Source organism: Pseudonaja textilis, chromosome 3, assembly GCF_049901715.1.
Source record: "Pseudonaja textilis isolate UNSWEBS1 chromosome 3, rPseTex1.2, whole genome shotgun sequence".
NCBI lineage: Eukaryota > Metazoa > Chordata > Lepidosauria > Squamata > Elapidae > Pseudonaja > Pseudonaja textilis.
The window spans coordinates 190596086-190608911 of record NC_141992.1 but is presented as its reverse complement, the minus strand read 5'-3'; the positions used below and the strand labels follow the sequence as shown (position 1 = coordinate 190608911).

At 39.4% G+C, this 12826-nt stretch overlaps 1 protein-coding gene across 6 annotated transcripts in view; it reads right to left on the bottom strand.

Moving 5' to 3' along the window:
* PHF20L1 (PHD finger protein 20 like 1) overlaps nucleotides 1-12826 on the bottom strand; it is a 58181-nt gene that overhangs the window by 39955 nt on the left and 5400 nt on the right. For 4 of the 6 annotated variants that reach the window (XM_087931723.1, XM_087931724.1, XM_087931725.1 and 1 more), the window contains exons 3-5: nucleotides 7291-7459; nucleotides 6518-6602; nucleotides 3035-3123 (exon numbers count right to left, since the gene is read on the bottom strand). In XM_087931723.1, the coding sequence (XP_087787849.1) occupies nucleotides 3035-3123; nucleotides 6518-6602; nucleotides 7291-7459 (343 nt within the window). The remainder of the gene's footprint in view (nucleotides 1-3034; nucleotides 3124-6517; nucleotides 6603-7290; nucleotides 7460-12826) is intronic. The other 2 variants (XM_087931728.1, XM_087931729.1) reach the window with 1 other exon arrangement.

Below are 12826 nucleotides of genomic sequence, written 5' to 3'. Positions count from 1 at the left end.
ATAAGTTGGACTGCCTTGTAATACACCTTGTCCAATTTAACAAGTGAAAAGTCTACCTTGGAAGCCAAGTTTCTACAATGGGCTGGATTGCATATTGCGTTAAACTCTGGTTTGTTTTCCTGCTTGTCACCTAGATTCACAAATCATGTTCAGCAAAAACCACGTAAGCCACATTGAAGCTCAGCACCAACCCTAATGAGCGCACACTGGATATTATTCGTTTTTTGAGTCCATTTAGAACGGAGTCTCAAAATCTGAACATGAGAGTACTGCAAAACCTAGATTTAGAATAACAGAGTTGGAAGGGATCTTGGGAGGTCTTCTAGTCCAACCCCCTGCCTAGGCAGGAAACCCTACACCACTTCAGACAAATGGTCATCCAATGTCTTTTTTAAAACTTCCAGTGATGGGTGGCTGACGTGTATTTCTCTGATGGTGTCATTTACAACTTCTGGAGACAAGTTGTTCCACTAATTCTTCTAAATGTCAGGAAATTTCTCCTTATTTCCAGGTTGTTTCTCTCCCTGATGAGATTCCACCCGTTGCTTCTTGTCCTTTGGCGAACAGCTTGACTGCCTCTTCTTTGTGACAATCCCCGAGATATTGGAGCATTGCTATCATGTCTCCCCTAGTCCTTCTTTTCATGGACTTAATGTAATGGACATCAGATGGAAATTCACATCTGAACATCTTAGGGAACACTGGAGAAACCAGTGCATCCGAAATCGGCTGGACAAAGCAGTAAAAGTGTTCTTAATGTGATGATATCTATGGTAGTGTGCATCGTTTGCATAATGACCATTAAACAAAGGATAAAAATTGCCATAAGGATTTATTTATTTATTTAGCATATGGCACATGCTAGTCAGGGATCACCGAGGTGGCTGGCTACCTCTAGGAATTTTTTTCAGGCAGTGGTATCTTGACCCACGGGACCCCTGAATGCCAGTAGGCAATCAGAGGAGACTCCTTTCTTGTCCCTACAGGCTTTATTAGCTCACAGGAATCAAGCCATCAAGTGCCAACCTCAGCGGTGCGCAGGCCCAGCATCTTACTGAGTGAGCCAATAAGTAAATAATTTAAATTTTACTATTTAAATATCCATAGCTTAGAATAACAGGTTCCTTTCCCCCCAAGTGCTCCACTGGAGAGCATCAGACTATTCATAAGAGTCATGATGGTGCAGTGATTTAAGAGAGCAGTACTGCAGGCTGACTCTACCGACTGCCAGCAGTTCGAATCTCATTGGCTCAAGGTTGACTCAGCATTCCGTCCTTCCGAGGTTGGTAAAATGAGGACCCAGATTGCTGGGGGCAATTGGCAGGCTCTGTAAACTACTTAGAGAGGGCTGTAGAGCACTATGAAGCAGTATATAAGTCTAAGTGCTGTTGCTACTGCTAACTGAACTAACCGCCAGGAGTTTGATCCTCACCAGCTCAAGTTGGACTCAGCCTTCCATCCTTCTGAAGTCGGTAAAATGAGGGCCCAGATTATTAGCGGCAATATGCTGAGACTGTAAACTACTTAGAGAGAGTTGTAAAGCTCTGTGAAATGGTATGTAAGTCTACATGCTACAGTATTGTTATCATGTGGCTTACTGGATTACTGGACCGGCAAGAGAGCTTCTAAGGGCAGCTCTTCCTTAGCCTGACTTTAAACAATCTTTTCATTCAATGGGAACAGCCTGAGAATCTGGGCCTGTTAGGCACAAAGAATCAGGACCATCCATTAGATTGCAACATGGAAGATTCATACCCAAGAATCTGGTCAACTAGAGAGCCAGTTTGGCCAAAAGTTAAAGCTAGAAAAGAAGGAAACTGCGAGTTCTAGTCCTACTTTAGCCATGAAAGCTGGCTGGGTGATCTTTGGCCACTCACTCTCTCTCAACCCAACTCAACTGACAGGGTTGTTGTTGTGGGGAAACTAGGAGAAAAGTGTGTTGGGTATGTTCACTGCCTTTTTCTGTAAAAATAATAAACAGTACAAAATTCAATGAGTCAAAAGAATTCAAGGGAGGGCTCAACTTGGATCATTTGTGGCAACTTAAGGACTCTAAACTGATGACATGTTTAACTCCATCCTTAGCTCTGCCTACTTGTCTCCTACAGAGTCACATGTAACTCTGAAACTCCTTTTCTGGGGCCTCAAAGGCCTCTTCCCAAACCATAATTGCTGAAAAACAGCTGCATACTTTCCTGTCAACCTGAAATCAAACATCCCAAAGTATACTGTAAGGCCAAAAAAGACTCAAAATAATTTCCAAAACCACAGAACTGGAAGGAGTCGTTACATGTGCAGAAACCTGAAGTAAAGCATCAGTGCCAGGTAGATGTCCAACATAAACTTGAAAACCTTGACTATTAAGGAGCTCCCCTAATAATATTTTCCACTGTAAAAGTACTCTCTCAGTATTTTTTTTTTTTTGCCTAATATCCAGCTGGAAAGCGAAGACATTCAATAAATACTTTGCCAAGCCCACAAACATGACTCAGCAGTATCAAACCACAACTGTCTTAAATAAGCTGTGAATGCAGACCTCCTGCGCCCATCCCAGACACCAAAAAGCTGACTCCTGGACTAAAACTGCATTAAAAGAGTGGTCTGTCTGCAGAGTTATAATTCAGAGCCGCCCAACAGTCATTTCCTTTAAATAATGACAAAACTTCACCACGCCTAGCTTATACAGAGAGTCTTTTAGCAATAATTAAAATTTAAGAGCCTAGATCTAACATGGAAGGCACAGAAAAGGCCAAAGAGATTGAATAATGAATCTCCCTCCTCCATCTGCTATTCCATTAGCATAGCACTTTGGTTTTGAATTTTCTTTCTTTTTTTCTTCAGGGAAACAAACAAAAGGAGAAAGCAGTGGAGAAAGGAGAAAGTATACTTATTGAAGTGTATCTGATTGATCCCTCAGTCTTAATGGAGTCTGTGGATGTGAACCTCGTAACACAAATTGGAATGCAGATGAATTAAATGAATGAGGAATTAAGGTATGATATCTAACATGGAAACTAACTGGAACTCTACTTACCTGCCCTTTGGCATCCTCTGGCATGGATTTGATATGTATTCTTTTGAGACACCGAATCACTCCATCATAAAACTGTACAGTGAAGGTTCCTAGGACACCAACAGCAAAAAGAGAAAGTTATTTACATATTTATTTAAGCGATGCTTTAGTCCAGGGTCCCCAAATTTGGCAACTTTAAGACTTGTGGACTTCAACTCTCGGAATTCTCCAGCCAGCAATCCTGTGCTGGCTGGAGAATTCTGGGAGTTGAAGTCCACAAATCTTAAATTTGCCAAGTTTGGAGACCTCTGCTTTAGTGCTATAAATGGCATAAACTCTTACACATCAGCTCAGGTATTTCATGTCATCCTTAACCTTCAAATTTCTTCCAAATTCATGCAACATTTTGAGAGATATAGGGAATATATATTGAGAGCTAGTCTGGCCTAGTGGTTAAGCCACCAGGCTAGAAACTAGGAAACTTTTGAGTTCTAATCCCGCCTTAGGTATAAAAGCTGACTGGTTGACTTTGGGCTAATCACCAGGTGACATTTAATCTCAGTCCCGCTTTAGGTATGAAAGGCTGGCTGGGTGATTTTGGGTCAGTTATTCTCTCTCAACCCAACTCACCGCACAGGATGATTGTTGTAGGCAAAATGGGAGGAGGAGGAAGTATTAGGTACGCTCACCGCACCTTGAATTGTTCATAAAAATAATAAAGGCAGGATTTAAAAAAAAATCTAAATCTAAATAAATATCAATTTTTAAAGCAGTGCATTTGTTCAAATTAATATTGCACACAGTTTAACATACAAAAGAATGCATTTTTAAAGAAATAATCCAAAAGCTCAATCAGTGCATTGAAAAATGTTTGGTTGTTTCAAGCTACCTAAATGCTCAAGTAAAGCACTTAAGTTAAAGCTTTGAACATGTAATTTGATTTACACTCATATCTTCTGCTTTAGGGACTACTTAAGATACTTAACACATAAAATATATTAGAAACAGGACCTATAAATATAAATGGAAGGTGATACTAATACCTACAATGATAAACCTGTCATTAAAAATGCATATTAAAGAGGTTTTAAGACTGTGAGCCAAAATTCTTATTTGGGAGTATATTGGGCTTTTCATAAAAAACTGATCAGATGGAGACACTCATGCTGGGAGAGGCTCAGATCATAAACCACTTAAGGTTTTGCAAATTAATACCAATGCCTTAAATGGCGCCTGGAAAGCAGCCGGCAACCCATTCAGATCTTAAGCTATAGAATGGTTTTGCACAAATGGCAACTTCAAGGCGTTTTAAGGATAACCTAATACAAATCAGAACACAGAAATAAAATGATGGCAATATTGCCTTTTTTTAAAAAAAAAATTAAGCTGTTTAATACATATTTTATTGTGTTCCATCTGCAAAGAGGTTAACCTAAGTAGACTGTTGTTTGACTAACTGAGTTTATATATATAAAGTTCGAATGGATGACTTCTGGCTTCAAAGTCTCATCCTGACTAAATTATGCTGTCCCTTAGGCTTTGAAAGCAGAGCCTTGCGTATATTTTTGAGAGTTAAATTCAGCATTTGACTTTAAATATTTCTAGGATATAGCTTTAAAACCTTTTTAAAATGAACTTCACATTGGAGTTCCACAAATTACTTGCAGTTTAATTCGTATGAAAACATTTCAAGGGCACACTTCAAATTGATTTAACAACTGGATTTGGCTCTTATACAGTACATATTTCACCGCTACAACTGTTTGGGAAGCACAGTTGGTTTCCTAAAAGTATTAGCTAGAAATGTTTTCCACTCTCTGACACACTGGAATACAAGCATGAATATCTGACCTTTGACTTCCAAAATAGAAGGACTTCAACTGTATGCCAAATCATAGGGATGGAAAGGATCTTGGAGGTCTCCTCCTCCTTCCCAAGGCAGGGTCCTTATTATTATCCCAGAAAATTGGATGTCCAATCTTTTCTTCAAAAACCCCAAGCAATGGAGCACCCACAATTCCAGGAGGCCAGCTGGTCCCCCCAATAAATCATTCTTGCTGATGAGAAATTCCTCCTTATTTCTAAGTTGAATCAGGCTCTGATGAGCTTCCACCCATTGCTGCTTCTCCCGCCATCAGGTGCTCTCGAAAACAAATTGACTCTCTTTTTCCTGTGACAGCCCTTCAAGTATTGGAAGAAAGCGATCATGTCACCCCGTAAGTACCAGATTTTGTTTTCTGTACTTAATTTTGTACTTTTGTAATTTTGTGCAAAATGAGCTCCTGATACTGACATTTTATTTATTAGATTTATATTCCAGCTATTGTAGTGGTCTCTTCTCCAATTTATTCCTACAACAGCAGTCCTGGACTGGGAAAAATGACCTGCCCAAAGTCATCCACAAATGGAGATGGACTAGTATTTGGGACACTCTCTCCTTAGTCCAGCACCTTAATCACTAAGCCAGCTTAACGCTGCTCCATTTGTGCAATGAGAAACCTTGAAATGTTGAGTGAATATGACAGTTGCCAAAAAAAACATCTTGAATAGGTCTATCTACTATTAAGCCATAACAAGTTAAGTGAAACGTCATTATTATATCCTGCTAAGGAAGTGTAGAGAAAAGCTGCTGTCTTTGTATCCAGCTCATCTGCTTTTATGAGGAGTCTACCTTAACTGCTGTTACAAAAAGCCACTAGACTGAATGGATTCCTGACGTTCCAGCAGGAGAGGGCTCATCTCCCTGACTATAAAAACATGTTGGGACTCTAGAAAGAGTGCAGAGAAGAGCAACCAAGATGATCAGGGGACCGGAGGCTAAAACTTATGATGAACAGTTGCAAGTACTCAGCATGGCTAGTTTAGTGAAGAGAAGGACGGGGGAGACATGATAGCAACGTTCCAATATTTGAGGGGCTGCCACAGAGAGGAGGGGGTCAAGCTATTTTCTAAAGCACCTGAAGGCCAGAGAAGTAATAATGGATGGAAGCTGATCAAGGACAGATTCAACCTGGAAATAAGGAGAAATTTTCTGACAGTGAGAACAATCAACCCATGGAACAGCTTGCCTTCAGAAGTTGTGGGAGCTTCATCACTGGAAACTTTCAAGAAGAAACTGTACTGCCATCTGTCAGAAATGGTGTACTGTCTCCTGCTTGGGCGGGGGTGATGACTGTAGGCAGATAAAAGCTATCTGGCCTGCAATGACATATTTGAATTTTCCCTGTCGTTTTTCACCACCCAAGCAAGGGAAAATTATGTCTTTCTTGAACAAAGGCTGAACAAAAAATTAAGGAGGAGCCTCAAGGAGGAACGTCCATAGAAATCAACCCAGCCTATCGGATGAGAGACAGAAGCACCTCCCATGCCTGGATGCTCTGAACAGCTCATCTGGAGAATGGACTGCCATCTGTCAGAAATGGTGTATAGTTTCCTGCTTGTGCAGGGTGTTGGACTAGATGACCTACAAGATCCCTTAATCTGCATCCGTTACTTGATACAAACCTTCTTTGTTAATTGCTTCAATTTTTGCAGGGTAATATCGGCAATCTGTCCAACGAGCCAGAACCTCTTCTCCTGGTTTAAAATCCTGTTTTAAAAGAACAAAGTGAGGGAATGTAACTTCAAGCCTAGTTTTGAAAAAGAAAAATTTCCACTATTCAAACATTACTGGTAGTCCCAAACTTACAACCATTTGTTGAGCGATTGTTTGAAGTTACAGTGGCATGGGGAAAAAAAGTGACTTACAACTGGTCCTTGCACTTACAACCATCAAAGCATCCCTGTGGTCACGTGGTCAAAATTCAGGTGCTTGGCAACTGGCATGCATTTACAACGGTTGCAGCATCCCCAGGGTCATGTGATCACCAGTCAACGAGGGAAGCTGGATTCATTCAGCCAGAGGTCTTCAACCTTGGCAACTTTAAGGCTGGTGGACTTTTAACTCCCAGAATTTCCCAGCCAGCTGGCTGGGGAATTCTGGAAGTTAAAAGTCCACCAGCCTTAAAGTTGCCAAGGTTGGAGAGCCCTGCATTAAGCCACACTATGTGATTAACTGCAGTGATTTTGCTTAACAACTGTGACAAAAAAAGATTTTCGAGGCATGGTGCACCTGACTTAACAACCTCCCTACTTAGCGACGGAGATTCCGATCCCAATTTGTAGATGGGATTAAAAGGTTTCGTTTTTCTATGCTCTCGGCTACCGTTTGTGCTTGCGATCATGGCCTGTGACTTCCACTTAAAGCCATTATTCGTAAGGACTGGAGAAATGCTTACGATAAATTCGTCATCTTTTAGGCCCTCTTTCCTCAGCGAAGGCCGCTCGAGCGGGCGCAATCGATTGCTATCCCAGTAAATCCATTCATCGTAACGATGACTCCAGCGTTCAAAATGGACAAGCATCTTTCCTTCCTCATAGTCTATCTTCTCAATGCGTGAAGGATACCTTTAGAAGACAAACAGAAAAATGATAGTTCAGCGGCTTCCTCTCTACAATAGAATAACAGAGTTGGAAGGGACCCTGGAGGTCTTCTAGTCCAACCCGCCCTGCTGAAGCAGGAAATCCTATACCATTTCAGACAAATGGTTCTCCAATCACCCAGAGCGTTTTTGTGAATTACTAATCCTGAAGTATTGTAAATTAAAAGGCTAGGAGAAAGGGATGGCTTCCAGTACCTCAGAAATAGGCTGAATTCCCGCACCGTTGTATGATGGGATCATACAGGTAGTCCTCAACTTACGATCACAATTGGGTATCATAATTTCTGTCGCTAAGCAAAGCAGCTGTGAAGTCGTGCCCAGTATCATGACCTTTTTTTTCCCCATGGTTATTAAGTGAATCCAGCTTCCCTGTTGACTTGGTTTGTCGATATGCAGTTGGAAAAGTTGCCAACGGGGTAGATAAAAATGGATTTTTTAAAAAAGCAATTTTTTTATTTTTTAAAATTTAAATTTGATTTTAATTTTTTTTTTATCAAATTTATTTAAAAAATGCTTTTGGAGTAAAAATCTATCTAAAGATAGTTGTTTATTTAAGATACATTAATATTTTAGTTTATTCAGCATGAAATGGAGTTTAGTTATGTAGCATAAGGCTGTATATTCTGCAATATTTATACTTTTGGTAAACTCATTCAATGAATCCAAGCTCTGCCAGCTAAATAGGAAACCTTCATTTTGTTTGCAAATAATAAAATTAAAGAGACTAGCTGCCAGCAAGAACGAGTCCTTGCATTTAAAGGGCACCTGTCATTTCAGACCCATCATGGCAGTGCCTGTTAGCGGGCATCCACTCACCTGCTGCCCGCCATATCCCTCATCTTGTTGCGTCATTGCCGCATCATCAGCTGTCCCATTAAAGTGAATGGGGCTTTCAGTGAGTCAACAGTGGGTCAGAGACGCTGTGGGACAAAGATGACAGTGGCTCTTTAAAAGTTACGATTTAAATCAAGTTGATTTAAATCGGGCCTTTTTACTAGTGATTTAAATCGAGTTGATTTAGATCAAATCCACCCTGGTTGCAAATGGCAATTATATGACTCTGTGATGCTGCAACTGTTATAAACACATGCCAGTTGCCAGGCGCCTAAATTTGATCATATGATCTCAGGGATATTGCAATGGTGGAAGTGCAAAAGCAAGTTGTAAGTCATATTTTTCCAGTGCCGTTGTAACTTTGAATAGTTTCTAAGCAAAATCTAAGTTGAGGACTACCTGTATTATATTTGTGCATATTCATTATATGTAATTCTTACCCTTTATTGATTTGTGACATTTCCATAAGACTTCCCTCAAAACACTTTGTAATATATCCAAAATCCATGAGCAGTTAAAAATATCTGCAGTTTAAATAAACTAACTGGAAGCAAAAACAAAGCACAAAGTTGGGATCTCTCTCTCTCACACACACAAGATCATAGCGTAATAACAAACAAAACACAGAATATTAGCTATTCCCAACAGCTTGTCTTTAAGGATGAAAACTCCTATAATAGCTTTGCTGGCTGGGGAATTCAAGTCAATCCAAATCCAACCAGAAAACAGAAAGTTGGGAAATGCATCAGTATGTAAGACCGGTTATTAGTTGCTGCTTCAAATTAAGACTCTCCCACTTAGCAGTTTCTTCTATCAACTGAGAAGATACGGATTGCCAATTTTCATTCGTATTTCAAACACCCCTGCTATTAACTGTTTTCAAAACCGAACAACTGTTCCTTGGCTAGTATCGTGGACACCAAAGGTAAAAATACTCAACCTCTAAATCTTATTGACACAGCACCTAACATGAGGTGTTTTTATGAATCCTCTGTAGAAGTCACTGATAACCATGCAAGGGGGAAAAGTTGTGGGTTTTGTGCTAGGATTGATCCACAGGTATTAATTCATAACAAAGGTACCATAGTCATTTTCCTAAACTGCTGTATGCTTAAGTTAATAAATTAAGGGGGGAAAGTGCCCAGTGTAAATATTTTATATTGTTAATCTTACCAATGATAAACAGTCACATGAACAGTTATTTAGAAGCCCAACTTAATGTCAAAGAGACTTGAATAGTGAAGTGTAGTTAGTGTAATATAGTATAGTACTCTCATTTCAACAACCAATATATTTAATATTTGATGTTAAACACGTGCAAACCACTTCAGCATCCAATGCTGCTATCATACCACCTTACAGTTGCTTATTATTCTCTGCTCCAGTTTGCTTGATTTGAGTCACGTATATATACATATTTCAAAAATACTTTCTGATTTTACTTGTTAGCTGATTCAATATGGAGATTTGCTGTTTTCTTTCCAAAAAAATTAAATAAATTTTCTCATCCACATTTTTCCATAAGCACTGCGTTTTATCTTCCCTATCAGTACATGGCTTGTCAATGAGTCCAATTTCTTATTAGGATTATCATCATAGCAGAGCCAACCCAACGTTCTCCTGTTTTATTTTTTGAAGAGCAAGATACGGGCAGAGATTCTATTTATTAAATCTGAAAAAGTCAATTTAACATAGCTTTTAGCTATACATTCAGGGGCACTACTATACTGTCTGTCTTATCTAGAATCAGAATGCTGGAGAAAACTAGTTCATTCGTGTGATTAAGGCACCAAGCTAAAAATTAGGAGACTGTAAAGTCTGATCCCGCCTTAGGCACCAATCCAGTTGGGTGACCTTGAGTCCTTCACTCTCTTTTAGCACTCAAGAGAAGGAAATGGAAAACCACTTCTGAAAACTACTACTAAGGCTAACTTAAAGGCGAGTGCACAGCCTCCCTCTCCCTCTCTCCCACATATACACCTGGACTCTGAGAAGATGAAACAGGATTAAGTTTGGCTTAATGGTTTGTTTCCCATCTTTTTTGTTCATTGTAACATTTCTGCAAATTACTTTTGAGGTAGTAAGATATGTTAGCGTGAAAGGGATGGATACATGTTACACAGCTGTGCAAAAAATAAGAAAGTAGCCTTGCGTTGCTGGACCAGAGGTATTTTTATCAAGGAAGAAAATCAGAGCATGAGGATTTATAAACCGGCTCTTATTAGACAGCTTTAAGTCGCCTTTTCAGATCATCCATTGCAATGAACTTTCATTCTACTCTCAAAAAGAATTTTTATGATTAATCTTACAACTTGAAGATAATAAAAGTATCAGAAAAATTCCAGCGGCAGCTACTCTCCGGCCTAGGTATTCCATCCGCTTCACAATTACAGTGCTTTTAATTTTTCTAAAATGAAATTTTACTTCTAAACTGTGGAAGGCAAAGACCATAAAAGCCACCTCTATTTGGAGCCATCAACATGCCAAAGAAAGCATTAGGCCGGAATCCAATCTAAGCACGGTTGCCTGTTTAAGACTAAAACATTAAAGAGGAACAGTGAAATCGGTACAGCAATAGAGAAAGGATATTAATTCTATAAGATGCTTTATCTGGAGCTATTGAAGATACTTTTTAAAAATGTACTTATCAGTTATTTTAACATATTCAAGGTAAGTTTTAACAAAATGAGCTAGTGCTACCCAAATTGTTCACATTCCACAGGTTGTCTAAACAAACCGAGCTATTCAGCAAAATAACCCCTTCGTAGCTTTCCCCCACCCAGCCTTTCTACAGCTGCACATTTTAACTTTAAAGTAAAGATGATCAACAATTCTTCCTCATTCCTGTGTTATCCATACTCCAGTCCTAGAAAACGTGTTTAAACTGGAGTAAAACACCCTTCAGAGAAGTACCTTTCCAAAGAAGAGGAAAAGGATTGGCAGAACTCTTAAATCAGTTTGATGAGCCTGACTCATAGTTCTTCTTTGTACCGTAGTATTGATCATAGAGGTATTCCTTTAGTGTATTCCATTCGTTTAGCAACTGTGCAGTTACAATGGCACTGAAAAAAGTGACTTACAACTGGCCTTTGCCCTTAGAACCATGGTGGTGGATTGGTCAGAATGTAGTATTGCTAGCTAATTCTGCCAACTGCCAGGAGTTCGATCTTGACTGGCTCAAGGTTACCTAACAAAATGAAATTCAATGGTGAATAAAGGAAGGTTCTACATTTAGGCAAGAAAAACAAAATGCACAGGTGTTGTATAAGGGATATCTGGCTGAACAGTAGTAACTGTGAGAGAGATCTTGGAGTCCTAGTGGACAATCACTTAAATATGAGCTAGCACTGTGCTGCAGCTGCCAAAAAAGCCAACACAGTTCTAGGCTGCATAAATGGAGGATCAAGATCACATGAAGTGTTAATACCACTTTATAATGCATTGTTAAGGCCATACTTGGAATATTGCATCCAATTTAGGTCGCCACAATGTAAAGAAAGATGTTGAGACTCTAGAAAGAGTGCAGAGAAGAGTAACAAAGATGATTAGGGGACCAGAGGCTAAAACATATAAAGAATGGTTGCTGGAACTGGATATGTCTAACCTTATGAAAAGAAGGACTAGGGTGACATGACAGCAGTGTTCCAATATCTCAGGGGCTGCCACAAAGAAGAGGAAGCCAAGCTATTCTCCAAAGCTCCTGAGCACAGGACAAGAAGCAATGGGTGGAAACTAATCAAGGAGAGAAGCAACCCTCAACTAAGGAGAAATTTCCTGGCAGTTAGAACAATTAATCAGTGGAACAACTTGCCTCCAGAAGTTGTAAATGCTCCAACACTGGAAGTTTTTTAAAAGATGTTGGTTGACCATTTGTCTGAAGTGGTATAGGGGGTTGGACTGGAAGACCTCCAAGGTCCCTTCCAACTCTGTTATTCTATTCTTTTTTCTATTCTATATTCTATTCTATGGTTAATTCAGCCTTCCAATCCATCCTTCCAAAGTTGGTAAAATTAGGACTCAGACTATTGAGACAGCAAACATGATGAACATGTGATTCACGTAACAAGTGAATTGGCAAAATTGTGGTTAAAAAGTTCTTAAAATTGGATTACTTAACAACTGCCTTGCATAGCAATGAAAAATTTAATTCTAATTGTGGTTGTTAAGTCAAGGACAGCCTGTACTCCATGGTTAATAGATGTCTCATGTGTGGCTGGTATGAGAACTGACAAAAGTTTACAATCTCTAACAGTTTAGTTGGCATCTTTTTAAAAAAGCCTCTGGAAGGATGAAGCAGCTTTACATACTTTTGTTTCCAAAATGTAACAACCCCATAAATAAACACAGAGGCCTGATGTTTCTACGTTACCTGATAAATCCCTAATGGGAGAAATTTTGCAAGGAAAAATTGCAAGGAATACTTTTATTTTTTAATTCCAGGGTACTCCTGCAAGCCACAAATCTGCAACAAGAGTTCCTTGGCAGGGTAACAATTTGC